This window comes from Motacilla alba, chromosome 3, assembly GCF_015832195.1.
Source record: "Motacilla alba alba isolate MOTALB_02 chromosome 3, Motacilla_alba_V1.0_pri, whole genome shotgun sequence".
Classification (NCBI taxonomy): Eukaryota; Metazoa; Chordata; class Aves; order Passeriformes; family Motacillidae; genus Motacilla; species Motacilla alba.
In genome coordinates, this window is record NC_052018.1 from 106,331,492 (window position 1) to 106,355,258 (window position 23,767).

The 23,767-nt window shown below is 41.8% G+C and overlaps 1 protein-coding gene across 2 annotated transcripts; it reads left to right on the forward strand.

The window, feature by feature from the left end:
* Positions 1-1,032: 1,032 nt before the first annotated feature.
* Positions 1,033-17,131, forward strand: LBR (lamin B receptor). 2 transcript variants are annotated; one of them, XM_038132924.1, is made up of 14 exons: positions 1,033-1,188; positions 5,355-5,535; positions 7,658-7,852; positions 9,209-9,292; positions 9,717-9,894; positions 10,457-10,650; positions 11,358-11,412; positions 12,619-12,813; positions 13,403-13,506; positions 13,911-14,036; positions 14,134-14,302; positions 15,490-15,570; positions 15,677-15,799; positions 16,819-17,131. In XM_038132924.1, the coding sequence occupies exons 2-14, from the start codon at positions 5,371-5,373 to the stop codon at positions 16,977-16,979; spliced, it is 1,830 nt and encodes a 609-aa protein (XP_037988852.1). In that variant the 5' UTR covers positions 1,033-1,188; positions 5,355-5,370; the 3' UTR covers positions 16,980-17,131. The 2 variants fall into 2 exon arrangements, with proteins under 2 accessions (XP_037988852.1, XP_037988853.1); XM_038132925.1 differs by having other exon boundaries at positions 9,212-9,292.
* Positions 17,132-23,767: the final 6,636 nt, after the last annotated feature.

Below are 23,767 nucleotides of genomic sequence, written 5' to 3' on the forward strand. Positions count from 1 at the left end.
CTCTTAACACTTCACCACTTTTAAGATCCCAGCACTGGAAACAACTCATTTGAACACTGAACCTCAATGTTAAGGACGATTTGTTAACTTTTTCACAACACATTTTGTTTCTGCCTGCTCAAGTATTGCTTAGACTTCCTGATTTCAAAATCTGGCCAGGAACTCAAATGGCCTTTCTGGAAAAGTTGCCCCAAAAGCACAGGGGTAACCACACTGCACACTGCTGTTTTGGAGCCCCTTTTTAATTGTCCTTTTGGAGAGAGTGGACGTGCTTTTACTGCACTTTTATTATCGTATTTTTACCACATTTTGGCTTTGTCGAGTGCTGGAGGTGCAGGGCTGGAGGGAGCACAGCCTGTTGTTCTGTCAGTGCAGGTGCACTTGTCGCCTCACGGCTTCAAAAGCCTCGTCTGCTTTTTTTGCCCGATTTTATTTTTCTTTTAGAGAGAGGGGGTGTTTCAGTGCGTTTTCACCGCATTTTTAGCACATTTTGGCTTTGTTTAGTGCCGGAGGGACCACAGCCTGTTGTTCGGTCGCTGCCTCTCCGCTTTTAAGCCCTTTTTACTTTTTCTTTTCGAGCGAGAAGGGATGTTGTTTTCTGCATTTTTACCACATTTTGTCATTGTTGAGCGCTGGAAGGAACACAGGGTGTTGTTCGGACAGGGTGTTGTTCGGACAGTGCGCAGGAGTACTGGCGGTCTCGCCGCGAGCGCTCCGTAAACAAAACCCTCCGTTTTGTTTACACGGGCGACGGGGCCTGGGTGGCGCAGGCGGTCTGAGCCTGCCCCCATCGCCACGACAGCGACCTTTCCGCCCCCCTCTCCCTCCCCTCCCGCCATCACCCGCCGTGAGGAGCGCCGGGGGTGGCCGAGCTCGTCCCTTCCCCCCCACCTCGCTCCCCTCACGCCGGGGCGGGGCGGGGCCGGGCGCGCGCCCCGGGGCGGGCAGGGCGGACCGCGCCATCGCCGGCGCAGCCAATGGCGCGCGGCCACCCCGCGATTCAAACGGCGCGCCCCGGCCAATGGGCGCGCTTGGCGGGCGGGAGAGGGGGCGGGGCCGTGCGCGCGGCCGTAACCGTCGCTCGGCGGGGCGGTTGTTCCCCTCAGCGGAGAGCGGCGCGCGCTCGGGCCCCGCTGCCGCCGCTCCGCGGAACCGCCTCCGGCCCGGCCCGGCGCGGGCGGGCTCCAGGTAACGGGAACGGCGCCGCGCGCGGGCCCGGATACTCCCACCTCCCACCCCCCTCCCCTCCCCCCTGCTTTTCCTTGGCGGCTTTCCCGGCGGGAAGCGCTCCGGCCGATCGCCGCGGCCGCGCTTGGGCCTCGCTCCCGGCGGGCGGCGCGGGCCCCTCGCTCGGCGCTCCGGAGGTGGCGGGGCCGAGCGGCCCGGCTTTGTTCGGCTCCGCCGCGCCGGGCTCCGAGCGGGAGTAGGCCGCCGAGGGGCGGTGCGGCCCCTCCCTTCCCCCGCGGCGGAGGCCCCGCGCCAGGCCCGGGCCGCGGGCGGGGCGGGGCCGAGGGGCCGGGCCTCCGCCGGCACGTGGGGCCCTTCCTGTCAACAGCGCCCCGCCGCCCCCGGGCCCTCCCTGCGCAGCTCTGGTTCCTGCCGCGTCCCCTCCGCCAGCGGGGTTTCCTGTAGAAGGCCTCTTCGGAGGGAAGATCCTCGGTTCCCGGCCCGAGGGCTGATGGGTTGCTGATTTTGCCTCGAGGCTTATTGGCGCTTGTTTTCGGTGGTGATGTTAAGTTGGCTCGGATAGGGATAGGTGCCTCCACGGAGAGAGTAATGGTGTTGCTGAAAAGGTCCTGCAGAGCTCTCTTTGGTGAATTCAGTAGTAACTTTCCGCGTATTGTTAGCCTTGACTGTCAGCGTTTTCTTTATTTTCCTGCATTTCTTCTTGCATTCAGCTGGCTTCCTCCTCTGACATCCAGAACGTTACCTAACAGTGGTGAGATGTTAGAATTAGAGCTTTTCTCTCCCAAGAGGGATATCTTGTTTATTTATTCTTAAAACTGTGTGCCCAGCTTCTGCTGATGGGGTGTGACCTCCCTGTGGCTGCGAGGTAACAGGCATCACTTTCTTCACACTGAAATGTCTTCCCACATATCTAGTGAGAGGGAGATTAGGAAGACCAGAAATGCATGCATGGGGCAATAATGTTTCTCAGCCAAGTTTCTTTTTAATTATTTCATTCTTGTTTGAGTCAGCAGAAACTTTTGTTCTTTACTCACTTTCAAGCTCCAGGGAGATTTGCATTAATTGGCTTGGCTTGGTATAGGATACAAAGTCCTTTTGAGCCTTTCTCCTGGATTCTGGATTCCTAAAGGAAAATTGTAATGGTTAAGAAAACACAGATTTCATCTCCTGAATAAGTGGCTAAACTTGCAGTCAGGTGTGTGTACAGTGCAGGGCTCATTGTAAGAGATGATTTTCTTTGGATTTATGTTTTGAAGCCGTGGGAATTGAAAAGTTTGTGTGGAGCTGCTGGGACTATTAGGCTGATGCCAGCTGATACCATGAAAATCATCAGGGGTGTGTAGAGCTTGAAAGAGCAGTGCATTAAAAATGTAATCTCTAAATCGAATTTTTTTGGAAAGACTTCCTGTCTTTTCTGATGCCAGTAATTGTGTTTGTCCATCTGAACAGATGGAGGCTGCCTTTAAAAGGTGCAGCTTTTTGAAGGGGGATGTAAGGAATGAGGAATAGGGTAAGAAGTTACATTTACTTATTTGAATGTTTAATGTTTGAGCTTATTATTAAGCTGTAATATCTAAGGAAAAGAATTGAAAAATACATAAATTTTCCCATTACTAAGGTTGTTCATTACTTTTGAGTCAGAAGATATTTCCACTTGCTTATTTATTATTTTGGAATCTCATATTGGCAGTGTCTACCTCAGGCTGAGTTACATGACATGGATTTAACTTCACGTCTTTCAACCATATTTTTCAATTTTTTACAACTAACTTCAGCTGCTTTTGAGAACAAGGTTGGAGGAAGGGAAGGTCTTTCTGCCTTTCACAGTAATTAAATAATCAAGTTACTTTTTCACGGACTTCGTGTTTGCATACAGAACTGCTGGGTTTTGAAATCTGGCAGAGAATTGCATTTTGTTATCCTTATGAATTCAAATTCAGAAATTGCATCTGAATTCTGAAGTGGTTGCTGTAAATTGGAAAAAACAGCGTACATGTCCTCAGTAACAACTTCATGAAAACACGGTACCCTTGTTTAAAGGATTTACCCTCTGAAGATCCTGTTTTTCACAGCTCGGTGTGAGGATCAGCCAGCTTTGTCCTGCTCAGGCTCCAGGCTTGCAGCTGGTGCCTGAGGTGCTGCAGGGCAGGAGCAGAAGCAGCTGGCTGGGCTGTAGGAAGTGCAGGAAGCAGAGGGGAAATGAAGTCACGGGTGACATCTGGGGACAGCTCTGAGTGCGCTCGGGGAGCTCCGGTGCTCAGACTGGACGAGCAGGAAGAAGCTGTGGCTGCAAGAGACTGGGAAAGGGCAGTGGCAGACCTGGATCTCCTAAAGAACTGCCCGTGGGTGAGAAAACTGGACAGGGAGACAGAAATGGGGATGGAGATCAGATTTAGGCCGAGGTGGCAAAGAGGAACCAGAACTGGTTTGGCGAGCAAGAGCAGAAAATCCACAAAGACTCCAACATGGGGGCTGAGGAGAGAAGGGAGAACTTGAAATGGAAACATGGAAGTGATAAGAAGCAGGGCTGTGAATTTGAAGGGGTTAAGCTGACTGGGATAAAAGAAAATTGGAGGAGTGAGAATTCAGAAAGAACAAGACAGAAGCAAGAAACTGGGGCAGCAAACACTAGTTAGAAGGCAGAGGAGCTGGAGCAGCTCATGCCTGACAAGCACAGACTAGAACTCACAGTTTGTCTGACTGGCAAGTGTCACTGAAACCAAATTGTAAATTTTTTTTTTCTCCTTCAAATATTGTACAGCAGAGGAGATGGCCAGGTGTTTCTGTTCTGAAGCAGTGTGGAGTATTAGTAATAAAATCCATATGAGGGAATTCTGCTGAATTTCTTTGTTTTTTGGCTTGGAGAGCTACACGGGTGTAAAATTTAACAGCAGCAGCAATGTCAGAAAATGCCAGAATGAATGTTGATTGTAAAACCTCACTGAGCCCCGACCCCCAAGGTGTGATGAAGGTCTGTGATTGAATATTAACAGTATTTTTTTCCCCAAGAATCTTAGCTTTTCACTGCAGGTTTGTTAATATGTAATGATTAACTAGTTAAAGACTTATATTTACCTTAGTTTGTGTGGTTTCACTTTCTTATCAAATTGATAAAGCAAACAAGTTAAAATGAAATGCTTTGACACCAACATTTTGTGGTTTGTGTCTGTTCCCTGTCCCTGCCGTCCCCTCAGAGTTCCCGTGCTGGTGCCGGTACAAATGTTAGTGTGTATTTCACCTTGGTTATTTTGTGTCTGTTTCACCTTAGACTCCTAAGGTAGTCTCGCTTGATACATTGAATTAAGAGTATGTTCTGCTCGGGATATCTGCTTTCTGAGGGCTGTGACATAACACAAAGCACTATCCAAACAGTTTTACAGGGCTTTACACTTAAAAACAACTTCCTCCAGGTTGTCGTTGTGGTTTTCTCCAGCCCCTGGTGGGGTGACCCAAGGGTATAATCACTTACACCACATTTTGTTAATATCAAATAAAATCCTGATGATGCAGACAGGGGAGAAAATTTCATTTTTCAGGTTGCTGTGGGATTGCTCTGATGCTGTGCTTTGTTTTCCCACGGAGCCCTGGAAAAGGCATTATACCCTTTTGTTAAAGAGGTGGAAAAGAAAAATATTCAACCCAGACAGGAGCTTAAATTCTAAAGTTCCCTAGCTTTTGAGTGACTGGCATAATAAATTGAAGAAAGATTCTAATGTGGCTGTAAGTGTTGAAGAGATTGGGGATGTTTAATGTTTAGAAATCATCACTTCTGTAATTTCTGTAGAACCACAGGAAACAAGGGTTAGAGGACACTTCAATACCATATAATTTGCATTTCTCTCTAGATAAGATGAGCATCATTATGTAATTTTGGTCAAAGATGTGCTTTGCCTGATGATGGAGGCATCAGTACTAGTCTAATACATCTGAATGATTTTCCAGAATGTGCACCTTCAATCCTCTCTCTGCTTTAAGACCATTTCTTCTGTCTGCTGTTGATTTGGAAAAGAGATCGCTGCTGTTTTCTTACCACACAGCCTTTTCCCTATGTAAAATGGACACTTGTTGAAAGCGTCCCCTTTTCAGTTACATGACACAGAAAGAGAGGAGGGGAAAATGAAGCCTGATGTTTGGCTGCCATGTGGACCGAGTGATTGATTTTCCAGGGATCGTGTTTGGAAAATGCCAAGCCGGAAGTTTGCTGATGGCGAGGTGGTGATGGGCCGCTGGCCGGGAAGCGTCCTGTACTACGAAGTACAAGTGACCAGCTACGATGATGTCGCTCATCTTTATACTGTCAAGTACAAAGATGGAACTGAACTTGCACTGAAGGAAAGTGATATAAGGGTGAGTGTGAAAAAGGTGTATTTTATGATTGGCTTTTCACAAATATTAAAGTGAATATTATATGTGTTATGTTAGAAAGTTATGCTGTGTTAATTTTCTTGAGTAGCGTGTTAAATATAGTTTTAGGTTATAACATAATGTTAAAATAGAAACTATGTATCTATGTTTCTATCTTACATAGGTAAGATACTTTTTTAAAGAAAGGAATGAGGTACTCGCACTGAGATAGCAGCCACAGGACACCTAACTCTTTCAGAGAAAGAGAATTTATTGCTCATTTATCAGAATAAATGAACTTCTTCCCACCTTGCTCAGCCCTGATGTCGCTGTCAGGATTCAGAGGAAGAAGCTGACACTGACCAGACAGAATCCTGTGTTTGAATGGGATTTATGCATCATGTATGAGGTGTATGAACATGCAACAGGCTGTTGCTTTTAAGGGTTAATCCTCTGTTAACCTGTGTCCTTTTTCGGGTTTATTTTGCCCAGAAAGAGGTACCTGTACTGTCCGTAACTCTTTGTTTTTATTGTCTGGTATTGTCCTAAATCCTAATTGTCCAAATTTATATTACTCTAATTATATAACTATTTTTATAACCATTTTATTATGATTAAACTTCTAAAATTTTAAAAACAAGTGATTGGTGTTTTTCACAGTGAGTACACACGTATTTAATTATCAGTACTTCAACTTAGGACTGGGTAGTTATTTTGCAAGTTTTTGTTAATTGTGTCTTCAAGGAATTGGTGTTAAATAAAAGTTTCTTCCTATGTGACACCTCAGGTAGAAGTTCAGAATGACCCCATCTTTAAAGTGTCATGGTTGTTTTATTTATGTCAAAAAAGGATAATATTTTTGAGGAAAACCAAGTCTGATCCCTCAGGAGCTCTGTAGCATGGTTTTTCATAAAAAGCTGGTTTGGGTACCTTACAAAGGTAGTAATCAATGGGTTGATATTAATTTGATGGTTTTCTGTCTCTAAATAGGAAAATTTGTTAACAAATGGGAAGATGTAGTTCAATGTCACTGTAAATACAAACAGTGGGTGCCCTTCAAACACATACTTAAAACATCTGCCAATAGCTTTTACTAGTTCAGGTCCTCAAAGGCTTCATGAGGTATTTTGCTGTATATGACAGCTGCAGTCCCTTGAGAAAGATTCGTGTAATATCAGCACATTCCTTCCTCTTCACATATCATTATTATTTTGTTTTTTGTTACTAATAAAGGCCTTTAAAACTTGATAGAAATTTCAGTTGAAAATGAATAACGCAGTAGGAAGAAACTCTGTTTAAATGTTCACTGTAGTTCATTTCTGTGGCCTGTTCTGAAACCTGCATAGGTTCAAAGCCAGCTTGTGTGTCTTTATGTGAACTATTGTGTCACTTCTTGGTGGCAGTGACTGGCCTTCTCTTTTGGAACCAAAATATTTCTGCCTTGAGGTAGGCAACTGTTTTCACTGTTTCAAGACTTTGTGACTTGTTACTTCTGCATGCAGGTTAGCAGACTCAAGCTGGGAAAATGCCTTTCTTTGTCATGAAACACGTATGCATTATAAAAGTTGCATTATGGAAATTTTACATGGGGAAATCAGCATTGTAGACTTCACAGAGAAATCAAACAGTGCTTTTGGAATAACCTGTTTATGAAATTAGTTACCAGGTGTTTTTAGTGTTGATTTGCTCTGTGTTGCCTCGCACGGATGATGAACCTTGCTATGTCAAATGCATTAATAAAGCTGAGTAGTGGAAGTGAGAGCAGCCACTGAGGGCTGAAGAGACAGCTCTCAATTGCTGTCCCTGTGCACAGGAGTGAGAGGGTGGTGTGCTAAACAGCTTGGTGCTCACTTTGGTAGCTTACATCCATAGCCTGATTTCTGTAGCTTCAACAGGAATTGCCAGCAGCAGTTGGACTTGGAACAGGCTTGTTTGGGAATTGCCAGCAAAATGAGTATTCTGCAGTTGCTCTTTCCTAACAGCCTTTGTAGAGCATCAGTAGAGGAACTACGAGACAGATCGACAGAACTGTATGGCAGAGTCCTCATCACAAAACCCCTCATGTTTCTAAAATTGTACTTTGGGACATAGCTAACATTTTGCTTTCTTTCCATCTTCCTTTTAGTCGCAGTCATCATTCAAGCACAGGAAGAGCCAGTCTTCTTCAAGTTCTCCCTCCAGAAGAAGCAGCAGCAGATCTCGCTCTCGCTCTCGGTCTCCTGGGCGGCCAGCAAAGGGCAGGCGTCGTTCTGCTTCCCAAAGCAGGGAACACAAAGACGACAAAAAGAAAACCGTTCAGGAGACCAGCTTAGCTCTACCGGTATTCATTTTGTTTGTTGGCTTTTTCTGAGTGGGTTTGCTAGGTTTTTATTTAAAGAAACTTCTGCTGTTTGTGGAAGATTGGTTTTATGCAGACTGGGTTTATCGTTGTAAAAGCCAGCTGCAGTTCAGGTTCCCTGGACAGCATGATTACCTGCAAAAGTGTATCTCAGAACTGCCTTTTTTTTCTTTAGAAATTTGGCTTCTAGCTTGCAAAGTTTGAGGAAATTCTTGAGAGGTAAACCAAGGTTACAAAGTTCCACTTGAATTTGGTGATACTGAGAACTTCTCAGAATCCAAATGCACGCAATTTTTTTCGCGTGTAATATTGAAGTAATTGTTAGCCGTGTGCTTCCACTTGTGGAATGGAGCAAAGGAAGTTAGCTTACTTTTAGATGTGTGAATTGGTACGTAGCAGGTAGGTATGAGGATTTGAAATAAAATGAGTTCTGTTACTGTATTCAATTTGTTACAACAGTAGTGGAAAACACACAGTGTGGAATATTTAAATGTGGCCTTGCTGATGCGTAATATTGCAAAACTTGTTTCCTTATAAAAACTAACCTGTAAGGATTGCTAAGTTTATCTCTTGGCTAGCTGAAATTAATTAGGTATGTTCTTAGCATTTTTGTGAAGATTGAGTGCTAAAAATAAAGTTCTGATGATCTTTAAGTGAAGAGGAGTAGAGGTGGTGTTTCTCTGTGAAGAGACAAACAGCATTTCTCCTGCCTCTTGTGCCCTTGAGATGGCTTCTCACTTGTCTGAGACACAGTCCTGGAACTGGAAATGCATTCTGCTGATCTGTTGAAAATGAACAGGTGTTGGTTAGGTTTCAGCTAGACTAAACCAGATAGGTTTGGTAAAGCTAGATAGGTTTAATAGATAAGCTAGATAGGTTTAGTAAATTGCTGCTCTTGGGCACAGAAACAGTTGTGGGGTTTGTTTTGCAGTGAGCTCCTTTGAGCTGTGTGATCCAGTGCCTGTGGATCACAATCTGGTTTTAAGTAGGTTTTTTAGCCAGCAGCTACTGTTTACTTTTAGTACTTTTAACCTTTTGGGATAAAAGGGTTAAAAAGTCTTTGGTGGTTTTGTCCTGGCTTCTGTCTGAGGAGTAGGACTGATCTGTTGGCTCTTGTAAGACTGGAAAGACCGGGTTCTCTTCAACAAAACCTTAGCTGAAATAAAACACATGAGTCATGTCTTCCCAGAGCTGTGTAAACTAGACTCACGAGAAGAATTTTTATGAGAGAATTTATTTCTTCAAAGGTATTTTATGGAAAACCAAACTTTCAGTTCTGCAGAACAGTGCCATATATAGGACACTGAAAGCTTAAACTGTGTTTCTTGTTTTGACCAGAAGCCGAGTGAGAATAACACCAAAAGGTACAATGGTGAACCTGAAAGTACAGAAAAAAATGCCACATCCTGCATCATCTTGGAGGTAGGAACACGGAATTTGCTCTTAGCTTTTTGTCACATTCCTAGCTTGGCTCTCTCAGAAATTCCTAGAAAAGGGCAATACAATAATCAAGCAGAAATAAAAGGCAACATAAAAGTTAGAGGTTAAGTAAGTTTGCTACAGAGAAAGTGATTTCTTTATTGTCCTCATTGTTATCTAGCTCAGGCGTATGGCAGGAGGGAAAGGGGGAAGGTGGCAGTGGAGGATCTGTGCTGGAACTGCTGCTGATCTGTAATCACAGCCTAACGGGTTACAGCACCTGGTTTTAGCAGTCTCTTTACATGAATGGATAATTGTGTTTTGGTGTTTTACCGTGAGTAATGTCCTCTGAAAAATCAAATATTGGACTGAAATAAAGTGAAATCGCTGGGAAACCTTTTAGTAAATGATTTTTATTCATTTACAGCAAAAGTTAAAACCAGACCTGGAAATGAAGCGCGTGCTTGAGCAGTACAGCTTGCGTTCGAGGAAAGATGACAAGAAAAAAGAAGAGATCTATTCAGAGAAAAAGACTTTCGTGGCTGTAAAACCAATTGAGAAAGTATCAACAAAAACAAAGGACCTGGAGTTTGGGGGAAGAATTGGTACGTGTGCAAATTGTCTTAATAGTTGAAAATTAGTACTATTTTGTGGGGTTTTACTCATTGACCATACTGTTGTGTCGAGAACTGCTTTTTGGACCTTGGCTGCAGAATTCAGAGTAAAATTGTGTTTCACTTGATTTGGTGGCAAAGAACCTTTATTGTACTTGGTTCATACGTGAAATACAGCAAAGATCTTGTGCCACCCCTTGCCACAGTGAGATTTAAACATTTCCAGATTAAATTTGAGAATAACCAGCAAAGCTTTTACATTTTCAAAACTTAGTTGCTTGAAACTTGACAGTAAAATATTTTTTAGGCAGTTTTTGGATTATTTTTGAAAGGATGCAATGAGTGTAATCCCGAGGTAGATGACCTTGTATGGGAATGAGAAGAATGTCTCAATGTCCTGTTACATGACTATGGGATTGCTGCTGTCGTGTTCAGGAGAAAATAATGACAACCTCTCCTCTGTTACTTAATATTAAACTTTTTTAGTGGGGTTGAAACTATTTTTTAAATTTTCTGTACTTACTTTCTAACATGTCATGATGTCTGCTTACAGGGACCTTCATGCTGATACTTCTCCTGCCTGCTACTGTATTCTACTTGCTGTTGATGTGCAAACAAGATGATCCAAGTCTTCTGAACTTTCCTCCTCTGCCAGCACTTGAGAGTCTTTGGGATTGGAGGGTGTTTGGTGTCTTCATTCTGTGGTTTTTCCTTCAAGCTGCGTTTTACTTGCTGCCAATTGGAAAGGTAGGCTGTTGGGAGTAATTGGGTCTTTATGGGCAGCTAAACTGTGTGTTAGGCTGCAAGGTGGGCTGTGTTCTAAAGATTTCTGGAAGCTTGAAACAGCGCAGCTGGTTCAGAGTTTTTGCATTTCAGAGCCTTCCAGTAGAGAAGGCAGAAGGCATTTTATAGGCATTCAGATCAAAGTGTGGATAAACTTTGCTTGATAGAATTCTAGAAGAATTTTAGGTGTCTGATTTCTAATTTCACAAACTATTTCAATACTCAGCTTCTTATGGATATCCAGTATTTTGGAATACAATCTTCATTTACAGGAATCTATAAACCATTCTAGCCATAGGCATGTGTCTCAGGCAAAGGCTCTCCTTCCCTCTCTTGTGACTTGAGGGTTAGTGGCAGATTCTGAAAGGACACTGAAGTAGATCAGTCATGTTTCATTGCTGTACATGTTCACAATGACTGGAGAAGTTGAGCTTTCCTGAAGCTGGTTAGGAAGAGGTTTATTTTTAAAAATATTTTTATTTGAAACTGCTAATCTTTTTCATTTGCTCTCCAGAGTATGTTGTTCAGAGCAATGCATGAGCTTCAGATTTGAATATGTCCAGCTGGTTGCTTTGACTGAATGTCTTTCTGACAGAGTTGAGCTTGGTTTTCCTTCCTTGAAGGGCCCACAGAAAATGCTTGGTTGAGCATTAATATTTTATTCTCCTTAGGTTGTAGAAGGCCTGCCTCTTTCCAGTGGAAGGAAACTGCAGTACCGGATAAATGGTAAGCATGCTGCAGTTGGTTATTCCAAAACTGATTCCATTGTGTGATTCACAGTGCTCAGCACCATAAAATACAAATGTTGAAGGACACAGTTTGACCAGGGAGCGTATCTGTTGTAAATCTTGGATAAAATAGGATGAGCCTTTTCTTGGAGAAAGGTGGTTAGTAATCATCAGGAACTAAGTGCCCCAAGAGCAAGACATTACGCTGCATAGGGGTGGTAGTGGAATTAAAATACTACATTGAAAAGCTGAGTTTTGTCATAGTCTGGTAAGAGGCACCATTTTAAAGTTGTAATTGGGCTGTAAGTAAAAACAAGGGGAATTACATCCTGCAAAAGTGAGTCATTGAGGCTGTCTCATACCTGTCTTGGTTTTAGACTTTTATCTGTAGTTGTGCCATAGTGCTGCAATTCTTTTTGCATTCTGTAAAGGGAGGAAATAAGCTACATAATTTGGATTATTAAAAAAACCCAATGTATTGTCTTGGTGCTTCAAAGGCTAATTTTAAAAGCAAATTTGAAAGCATTCTTGAGGAAAGGCAAGGACAGGAGGCACAAAGAGAAGGACAGGAGGTTCCATCTGAACTAGACCAGATGAACTCTGGAGGTTCCTTCTAACCTCACCCTGTGACCCTGTGAAGGGATCCATAGAAAGTCCTTAGCTGAGGGCAGCAGAGAACTGCCTGCTCCTATTTGGGCATCCGTCCATTCTGCATTGAATTATACTCTCAGTGTATGCAAAAGATTTTGTGTTCAAGTTTTGCCTTGATAAGTCATCTTAATACTTTAATTACTGCTATTTGCATCAAGGTATATATGAAGATAATTCAAAGATGAGAATATGGTTGTCTCAGCTGTCCCACAGATAAGACTTTGTGACCTGCTCCCATTATCCATTAGTAGTGTCAGTGTCCATTTTTCCACTAAAATCTGAAATTGGATCCTATGGCATAAAAAATTGAGAACTATTCAGAGTGTTCCTGCCTCTTGTCCTTTCGGTGAGCACAGTTTCAGGGCTTAGAGTCTTTTAGTTCTATTGCTGTGCTCCAGAAGTTTGAACCATGGGATGTCCAAGATGTTACTGGAATATGGACAAATATTGGAAGAAGTAAAAGGGCAGAAAGGTTGGATTAGATAGGCCCTTCTAAAAAGATAATTTTTTTTTTTTTATTTTGACTAATATATGTTTCTTCTACATCCTTTAGGGTTTTATGCTTTTATTTTGACTGCTGCAGCTATTGGAGTTTTATTATACCTTCAATTTGAGCTTCATTATTTGTACGATCACCTCATGCAGTTTGCAGTGTCAGCTCTGGCTTTTTCTTTGGCACTGAGCATTTATCTGTATGTTCGATCCCTGAAAGCACCCGAGGAAGAGCTAGCACCAGGTGGAAATTCTGGTGAGTTGGAACATCCTGGATACTTTCTTTCCAATTGTTTGCTATAGTTTCATTTCTAAAAATTAAAGGCTGGTTATTATAATACTGTGACTTTAATTTCTTTAATTTTGCTCTGTGAAGTGTTGTTTTTTTTGTGGTTTTTTTTTTTTTTTATTTGCCTTCTTGTCCACCTTTTTTGATGGATGGGTAATTGTCACAGCTAAAGGGAATTCTTTTTCCTAGGCAAAAGCAATTAAATAGGAGAAAAGGTAAAATTAATTAATGCCATATGATCATGTTCATAGACATTGTGATGTGATCTTCAGGATAAGGCTGAAAATAAAGAAGGAACAAATGTCAGGGAGAACTTCTGAAGTGGTTAGTCCTCCTAATTAATAAAAAATTAGAGCATCCTAAAATACAAGCTATGTAGATTTTGTTCTGTATTTTGCGCATACTCTTCAAAAGTTTTTTTTTTTGCCAATCTGAAGGCTTTCAAAAATTGGTAATGAGAGAACATTAGTGGAAAATGGGATTTTATTTATGGGGAGGAGTGTTGTGGCAGATAAAAGCAAGAGTATTGCTAACAGAGGTTGTGCCTTATCTGCAGGATATTTTATTTATGACTTTTTTACTGGACATGAATTAAACCCTCGTATTGGCAGTTTTGACCTCAAATACTTCTGTGAGTTGCGTCCAGGATTAATTGGCTGGGTGAGTCAGTAATCTGAGTTATTTTATTTACTTAAATATTACACTGAGGAATTTTTTTTACACATACACACACACATATAATTGATACTAAGGATATATATATATATATATATATATATTTATAAATGAGTTCCACATTGCTAGTTTTTTAATGACTATTTTTATTCACTTGAAAGAAATGTCTAGCTTCTTAGTTTTGTGACAAATGAAAACCCTTTTTAAGGTGTTCATATGTTGAGGCTATACAGCTTCAAAAATGTGGTTAGTTGCAAACTGACTTGTAAAACAGTTTATTGGGTTTTTTAAACTAAACATTGGTCAAAAGTACTTGTGTTACAATGTCCTGTAGTGTAATAAATTTCTTTTACAAGTAAACCTTTAAAATAAAATCTTTCCTAACTTAGGTTGTTATAAACTTGGCGATGCTGTTGGCTGAGATGAAGATCCACAATCTCAGTGTGCCATCCCTGTCCATGATTCTTGTGAACAGCTTCCAGCTTCTCTATGTGGTGGATGCTCTTTGGAATGAGGTAAATGCCAATCCCCTTCAACTGTTTCCATTTCTAATTACAATGTTCAGAGAAGGAGGCTTTGGAAATGCTACAATTCCTTCCTCCTTGTTTCTAGGAAGCCGTTTTGACTACAATGGATATTACCCATGATGGATTTGGATTCATGCTGGCGTTTGGAGATCTGGTGTGGGTTCCATTTGTCTACAGCCTGCAGGCCTTCTACTTAGTGGGTCATCCCACCACGATTACTTGGCCTGTTGCTGCTGCAATTACTGTTCTGAACTGTAAGTCACAGTGAATGTCATTGCTGCTGTTGGTTACAACACAGTTCTGATTGTGTTTCTTCAGAGATGGGAGGTGAAGCTTTAGCTCAGATGCAGCAATCGTTGTCTGGCTACTGTGACATACAAAGAATATGATAAATTCTCATTTTAGCAAATGAAGGATAGCAGAGAGTCTGAACACCTAATTGTTCTGTTGAGAAGCAGCTCTAGGTAGGTGCTGTCTGGAGTGACTTATTTTGAATTGAATAGATGCTTTTTGAAGTCAATCTGAGCGACTCATTAAAAAAAAAAAAGTCAGTACCTTGTTGGCTAAGCTCTGCTGAACCTAGGGAAAAAGTAACTATTTGCATCTCCTTCCCTGGTGACCATAGATACAAACACATGGCAGTAGAAAACATCTTTTTTTCATCAAAGCTGAGTGCTTTGAGAAAAGATCTCACATCTTTGGCAACCTTAAATTTGCACCAACGTATGCTTGTTGTCCCTGTTATCTGAATAGGAAACCCATAAAAACCCACTCGTATTTTGTAGACATGACAAAGAATTGGAAAAAATTAGAAATGTACAGCTTAATATGTGGAATACTGAAAAACAGAAAATCATTTTTTCATCTTCACCTGATGTTTTTCCTTGGGTTTCTATTTTTTTAAAAAATAATATCTTTATTCAGAGTGTGTTGTGATCATCTTTTTTCAGTGCAGCTTTGGAAAAGGCAAGTTTAAGCTGCTGTGTGAAAATTATGGGGGATATGAATTTCAAACGCAGATAATTCATTGCCTGCTTCTTTTATTATCATGATCTTGTAAAGGAGTTGTCAGTTTATGGAGCAGGTGCTGTAACAAAGGGCTAGGCTGCAAAGTAGAGCTGTAATCATACAGAGTGCAGCACATCACCCTATGTGAATTTCAAACCCAGTGTTACATTAAAAAACTCAGATACAGATGTGAAAATAAAGGTTCTTCAGAGTCTCTTCGAAGTTAGTCAGTAACAAGAAGGAGCAGATGGAATGCAGGTTTCCAGTGGCATTTCTATCTTGTTAGAGCTCTGAGAACCAGAAGACACCAGTTGAATCTCTGGGGAAAAGCCTTTGATGGAATAAGTGTGGCAAAGGGCACGTGAGTGCTTTTGTTGAAGCTGAGAAAACTGGAAAATACTGAAAATGCAAAATACATCCTGTTTATTTTCAGGTATTGGGTATTACATCTTCCGTAGTGCAAATTCCCAGAAAAACAATTTCCGACGGAATCCAGCAGATCCCAAATTGGCCAGTGAGTACATTTTTTATTCCATTGGCTGGGATTTTAGTCACTGGCTCTTTGTGGTATATAAATACATATTTCAGTCACTGCATTGACCGCAATACTCTGTTCACAGATCTGAAGTTTATACCCACTGCAACCGGCAAAGGGCTGCTTGTCACGGGGTGGTGGGGCTTTGTTCGTCACCCTAATTACCTCGGTGACATCATCATGGCTCTGGCATGGTCCCTACCCTGTGGTGAGTTTGTGAGACTAAAGTGGACTTTAGCAAAAATGCTTTTGTTTTGCATCTCTCTGGGTTTGAAATGCAAAGTGGCAATTATCTGAGGTAGTAAACCCTACTGAATGGCAGATTTCTGTGTCGTAAGTCTAATGCAACACATTTTTACTTCCATTTTACCCTTTCTAACTTGCTGCAGATTTGACATATACTAAAGATTTTACTCATCTTTCTGACACTTTATCATTCAATAACCATGGGACTTACTTGCTAATTAGCTGTTCTTTAAATTTTTTAGGATAGTGAGTGTGTTTTCAGCTGAAGTTCCCCAAAAGTGGGAGTTTGCTTGGAGACAAGGGCCACCACATACAGGGAGAACTTGAAGGGAAAGATATTTAAAAGAAAGGTCATCAAACACAGTGAAATTATCTTTCAAACTGTGTGTTGATAATACACAGTGTTCCTTGCACTGGGGACCTCAGAGGTGGACACAACACTCAGGTGGGGTCTCGGGAGAGCAGAGCAGTGGGTTACAATCAGAACCTGCTGCCACGCTCCTCCTGATGCAGCCCAGAGTACAGTTGGCTTTTTGGGCTGCAGTCTCACATTTCTGGGTCCTTTCCAGTTCTTTTCATCCACAGGTCAAAGTGGTGTGCTCTGAGCAAAGCTGGACTCACGTCTGCAGGCAAAAGAGAGAAAACTTTGTGTGGGGCAGTTTGGTGGTGCAGAGATTTGGCTGGAATTCTGGTTTTGATAACTAAAGGACTTTAAATGACAGTAACACTTGAATATGTGCCAGCTTTGCATGCATTGAGAGCGAAATTGGTAGATTTTGTGACTCTAAATTTTAAGAATTACTTTCTGTGGGTTTGTGGGTCTTTTTCTACCTGCATGTGTTGCACTGTCCTGTTGAATATTGGATGCTTTAGTATAAAATGCTTTGGCTTTGAACAAGCATATCACCAGCTTCGAACGTGTTAACAGCTACCACCTCTAGATTTCTGTCCTGTAGCTAAGTGAACTTTCTCCCTTTGCAGGTTTTAATCACATTTTACCCTATTTCTACGTGATCTATTTCATCTGCTTGCTGGTGCACCGAGAGGCTCGTGACGAACACCACTGTAAGCAGAAGTATGGCTTGGCCTGGGAGAGGTACTGCCAGCGCGTCCCGTACCGCATCTTCCCCTACATCTACTAGAGCACTCCGGGGGCAAATCACTGCTACACCTCGATCCCTTGCAGAGAAAGATACCTCTTACCTTTGCACTTGGTCAATTGTTATTTAGGCTTTTAAAGAAAACGAAACAAACAAAACCCGACCAAACGTTGGAGTGCGACAAAGGTGTTACTTACAAGTAGACTTCAAGATGTGAGTTATGTGAACTGACTGTCTGTGACTTCAATTTTAAAAAAATTGTGAATTTTCAAAACTCTTCAAGCCCTAATTTTTCAAGCTAAATTTTATCTAGAATTCTGAGTTTACATTTTTTTATTGCATTTAATTAAGCACTGTGATGTAAAGTATATTATTTTCTTAATACAATAAATGCTGAAATTCCATCCAGTTCATTTTTTGGTGTTCCTCGTACCATCTAACTTCAGCTGTCCAATTTAGTTGCCTGAATTGGAGAGCAGCAGGGTCTTTTTGGTCAGTGGAGCTGGAAGCAGAGGATGTGACCCATGTGAGGGGCCTGCAGCCCCACGACCAGAGCTGGCACAGCTCAGCCACGTGGTTGTTCCTCTCCTGGCTTTTCACTGATGGCATTTTTTTGGTCAGAGAGGCTCAGCTGGCCCCTCTGGAGGATAAAGAGAGAGAATTGGGAGAAGAGGCACAGCTCTTCCCTTCTCCCACCCCACATTGTTGAGGCAGCTCCAGGAATGCCCAGGAGCCGCTGCCTGGCGGCGCCCCTGGCCCTGGGGATGGAAGCCACGCTTGTGGCTCACACTCCTGGAGGGAGATGAAACACTTGGAACACTTTGTGTGGCCGTGGAAGGGAGTAGTGAACCCTCAGCTTGCCTCTAGCAGTGACCATGGGGTGAAAAGTGTGCAGTGTCTGCCTGTTAGGCACTAAAGGATAAAGTGACCACAGTTGGCTCCTTCTGATCTTTGTAAATTAAGTCTTAATGTACCATAGTGTTTACCAAGTGTGTATAATAAAGCCTCCACGTTTTTGCTGTACAGTGTTTGGGTTTGAAAAATGCAACAGCTTTTTTAGAAACAGGAGAAATCAGTAACTAAACCAATTTCCAGTAATTCTTAAAAAGTGAATTGAATAAAGGGTTTTGTAAATTAATGTAGTTAATTCTTCAAACAATTGAAGTGTTCATTTAAATATTTGTATTGACAGATATGCTATGAAAATATAGGAAATGCTCCTCAATCCAAAGTTGTTTTTTTGGTTTCTTTTTGTTTTTAATTTGGCATTGCTACCTCATACGTAGGTGTTGCCTTTTGTACTGTTGCAGATAGAGAAATAGCTATTTTTTTGCTATTGCTATTTAAAACAACATTTTTTTACATGAGCCTGTGGTTAAACTTAACCACTTTCTAATATATTTTTGTATATATTTGACTTTTTAACTAATGTATGTGTTCTGGTCACTAGCTGTGTTCTTTGTCTAACTGGCTGTAAATGATATGCCCCTGTGGTATTTACTTCATAAGTAGAATGATTTTACTGAAGTACTCTTGCTTAATTAATTAGCTTTTATTCTGTTGTCACAAGTAAGAGCTTTTCACACACTTTGTACATGAGGTTTATAGCACAAACTGCCCTAAAAAGCTTACTAGAATATTAAATAAAATGCAGATACTTCTGCACTTGCTTGCAGGAGTGTTCCTAATAAATTGGAATGTTATTTATCAATTTTTTCAGTTATTTTAAAATGTTGATGTAATTGAAATCTAGCATGTGATTTTTTAAAAAAAAAATAACCTATTTTGTACACGGGCATTTTTTAAAGATAATTGTACAATTGAAGTGTATATAATGTAGCTTGATTGTTGCTGTTGTAAGGAAATTGTTTTAAGACAAGTACTTTGATTGCTGGCAGAAAATAGCAGTGCCTCTAACAAGACTCGAGAGAATTCACTCCTGTGAAGCAGCAGATTAAACTGGGATATTGCTGTTTTCCATCCTTGCTGAGGGAATTGGTGGGAAGTGGAGGAATCATTAAACAGCCCTGGTGTGCAGCTGGTGTTTTAAAAGCTGCTGAAGGAAGGGGGCACTTCGATTCCTCAGCCTGTAACGCAGGAGCTGCTCCTGCTGCTCTTCCCAGTTTTATCTGCTGCCACCCAAGGTTGGTCAAATGTCACTCAGAGCCCTTGTCTTTCAGAATCTGATCCTGACCAATGTCAACTGCATTTACATGCTGAATTTTATGTGAATTTGATTTTGAAGTAACTGTTTTTAATACAAACAAGCCCATGAGCTAAAATAAAGGTTTTGCTTAAAACTAAGTAGTGCATTTTTTTTCCAATTCATGAGATACCTGATAAAAATTACATTGCTTTTCTTTCCTTAGTCCAGGTGTGAGTTTGTGGATTCCTGTTGGAGCTGTGTTTGTGGGCTGAGTGTTACAAGCTCAAGTGTGGTGCTTCTCTTAGTCTGCCTGGGCATTTTTTCTTCCCTTCTGCTACTCCAAAAAAACCCTTAATTTCAGCTGTAAAAATACAGAATTAACACTCAGTTTGCCTGTAGGATATTGTATTTCCCCCGCAGCCTCTTTCAGGAGTCAAAACCAAACCCAATTAGGCTGTATCTACATAGAGCTACTGCACAGGGAATAAATGTAAGTTTGGCCTACCAGGCTGTAGTGGAAATACGATACAGGAACAGGAATGATGGTTTTACTTACAGAAGGATGTTTACCCATAGGTAATAAAAATGTTTGCTTAAATTACATTTACCAGAGCTCATGAAAACCTTACCAGAAGAGCAGATCATGCCTGGTGGGGAGTGAGAGCTGTCTGGGGGAGTGGGTGGAAAACCTTTCCTGTGTGTGGATGGAGAACATATTGCACTGTCTGTACAGAACTGCTTTCTGCTGGGGAAGTTCCCTTAAATTAGAAGGAAATACTTTGATAGAGCTTTCACTCTTTCAATATTTAAAAAAGAAATCTTAACCAGGGAACATTTTAACAAGTATTTTTCAAACATCTTCTCTACCTTTTTGTATGTATGAATGTCTGCAATAGCAGCGTTACTGGATGTCACCAGCAACACTTTGTGTCCCACCCTGGGAGTGGGGAAACCTTTTGAAGGAAGAACTGGAAGGTGGCCAAACTGGACTGGTGCTTTTTGGGTTTGTTTTTTTTTTTTTGGGGGAGAGAGAGAGAGAGTGTGTGTGTGGTTGTCATACTCCCATCATGTCAAAATCCCATCCATCTTCCTCCTCAGAACACGATCCGGTGCTGCAGCCAAATGTTTCCAGTAATTTCCCTTCTGTACCTGGAGGTGGTTTGTTCCTCTGAGTAGGGATAGGGAATGCCGGGGATTACAGCAGATCCTGTTCCTGCTCCCCCCGTGCTGCATCTCTAGCTGCAGACGCTGGGTGGAGCAGGTGATTTACTTGTTGCTGCACGCTGGCAGCTCTGTGATCCCGAGAGCAGCACCCGCCTTGCTGCGGGAGGAAAACATTTTTCCACTGCAACCATCGGTTTCCCTGCCCTCTGCCTAAAGGACTGGGAGAGGGCAGCAGTTCCCTGTGTCCTTGTGCTGCAGTTCCCTGTGTCCTTGTGCTCTTCTATTCCCTCCTAACCCTTGGCTGAAGAAGGGAAAGGTGCTAATGGGCGATGAAATGCCAGCGGGGGTGACTTGGACTGTGCACTCCACACAAGCTTTTCTGCCCTTCCTCTTGGAGCTTCTGGGCATCCTTGTGCCGCCTTTATTCCCTGTTGGAGCTGGGTGTCACTTGGTTTAGTCAGCCTGACTTGGGCCCTTCTTGCTCGTGTGTTTCAAACTGCAGGAACTGTAATGTTAATGAGCTGACCAGACACAGGATCCACATAAAGCTTAAAAGCAGAGGAATTCCTGTGAAAAGAGCTGTAATAAATGGTGGATCCTGAGGGATATAAGCAGAAATGAACACCCTGAGGAAGGGAATTAACTTGGAACTCAGAGCCACGTTCAAATTCAAACCATTTGCTTTTGGCAACACGGCTTCAAAAAAACCCCTCATATTGTAACTATTCGTGGAAAAGCCCCTCTGCTGGCAAGGCAGATGATGGAAAGAAGCAAAGCAGAACTATTTCATGCTCTTTTCTACGTGTAATTTTATAATTGTGTCAAGGCTCTGAAAGCAAACTGCTCCTGCAGACAGAAGGTGAGCACTGGAATCATACAGCAACTTCTGCATGTGTTTATATCTGCTCATCACAGCCTGCAGGGAATGGAACCTTGCCAGCATGGGAATTCTCAATTCCCACCAAAATAAACATTGGAGAAGTTTCCTGTTAGCAGCTGAGAGCTTATGGAAGTGTACAGTGCAAAACTAAAAGCTTGTTAGCCAGCGCTTGTGGAAGTCTATGGCACAAATTTAGGGGCTCCCTAGCAACACCTTTTGAGTCTCGAGAGCGGGCTGTGTCTGCAGTTGAATGAGTACGCAGTAAAGAATCAGAGTTCCTGACCCATGGCCTGGTGGTTTTGTTCAGCTGGTGAGAATTTATAACAAATAATCACAGCCCAACTGGTTGGTTGTGACACATCCCCCCATCCCCTTTCTAAGCTAAACAAAATCAAAATGAAACGAGGAAAATTTTGTTGTGCAGTTCCTACAGGGCATTCCTGAAATCTGCAATTTTCAGGGTTTGCTTGCTTCGAGTTAAGGAGGTAAAAAGAACAATTTTAATGTCTCCTAAGCTTTGGAAAAAAGTGCTGATCTTCCACCTCTGAACCTCAGGCGAAAACACTGTTATAATGAGGTAAAGACAGTGTCATAATCAGACAAAAACATTGCTATAAAGGTATGTTTCCACAACGACCTAAAGAAATACAGATGCTTTTCTTAAACATCAAGACAAAAATTATAATTCTCATTTTTATTTTAATAGCAAACCCACACGTTTCCAATCTCACTCCTTATCTCCCTGCTTAACCTTGTGTTTTTATATGCTCAGTTCCTTTGATGAAGTTGGTATTTTACAGAGCACTAGAAAACAAAAATTGCTCAGCATCCTCTTAATTTTTGGCAGCAATTAAAGCTGTAGTTTATTGCAAACCTCATTAACTTTGGAAGAAAGGGCCTGGTTTTATCATTCGAGCCCCATTAGCTGTACCTTATGCAGTCCTGCACTTCTGGCTGCAGTTCTCCAATTGATATTTCATGGTCCAGACAATTTACAGCAATTTTTGCCTGTAATGAGCCATTGTCTGAGCTGTAAAAATCTGCTAACCAAGCATCCTCTGTCTGAAACTGTCACCTGTATGTAACTGCAATGCAAAGAGTCCCTCTTTATCTACATGGCTCCAGTAGCTTATATATGTGTAAAGTGCACATTCTGTTGCATTCATTGGCATTTCTGATAACGTGTCTGTATTCAGAGATGTAATTAGGAAAAATAAAAAAAGAGAAGTAATACAAAAATCCAATCTATTCCAGTACAATCATTGTATTAAATGTACCTGGTGTTGCTTTATGCCATTTAACAAATGGAACCAGATGAAACGAAAAGAAGCATTTCCTTTGTGACATCATGAAAACTCCTTATTAACATTGAAATGGTAATTATGTTATAGGTAACATGACTTACTGAATGGCAGCAGTGTGGCATTTTCTATGCTGTCTCCAAGACTGCATCAGGTCTGCCCATGATACATTTCTGTTTTGAGAAACCACAGAATATTCAATGAGGGATTGATTCCATGAATATGCTTGCCTGAAACCTCTTCCATCAAGTTAGTCGTGTGTTGTGCCTGTGTGTGCTGTTACAGAAATACACAATTTTCACAGCTTCTTCTGAGCGAAATAAGTGAGAAAATAAGAAAACGCCGTTAAAAAAAAAATCCCACCAACAAAACCAGCTTCTAAGTAGTAAGGGATTAAAATAGCAACAGGCAGAGAACCTGTGAAATAGATGCTGAAATCTCAAATCTGCCCGATTCCCCCAGCCTGCCTCTTCTCATAAAGGTTTTTGTGTTTCCCACCCGATTAGTGCAATTGGCTTGTTCTCAGCTGCTGTGTCAGGGAGTGTCCTGCAGCCTCCCTCCTTCCTCAGGGAAGTATCAGCACAGGTCAGGAATGTGAGGTATGCTCATGAATAATGAGTTGAGGTTGGTCTCTGCTCAGTGTGACAGGATACATGTTTGTCCCTGGGTTTGGATATCTGTAGTAGTGGCAGGCCTCATCATGCTGGACAACACACATTTTATAGCGACATCAAAGTCTACAAGATTTTGTAACCCAAAATAAAAAAAAAAGGATGACCAAAATGTTCATATTTTACAGAAAATGAACATAAGGAGGAGAACAATTGCTGTCAGAACCTGGATGATGAAGATGTGTTGCTCATACAGACATACACATCCAAATATCTCTTCTGTGGAAAAAGAGCAATGGGTCCTGCTGAAAGATTTTTACTTCCTAAGCAGAATTATTAGGTGTCCATGGAGTTGAGGAAATTAAATTAAGCTGGAGTTGTCCAGGAAAAACCAACAGCAAATTTGTTCCTGACTAAGATAAAATTCAGAGTCCACCATAGGGAGAAACTGAAGATGCCTCCTGAGAATAATCCCATCCCAGATGAGCAGAGCAGCAACAGGAGAATGGATTTTTATTGCTGCTTTGAAAGAGGCAGAATCAAGAGAGGACACTGGAAGTAAAGTAAGGATGAAAGGCATCCCCATGCTTCACTTCTCCCCATGCCAGGAGAAGTGAATTTGAATTTCCTGAGAAGAGACCCTAAACCAGTTTGCCTTGGCTGAGGATGCCCCCAGGGGATCTCCTGTGGTCAGGTCGGAAATTTCTCTTTCCATCTTCAGGCAGGTT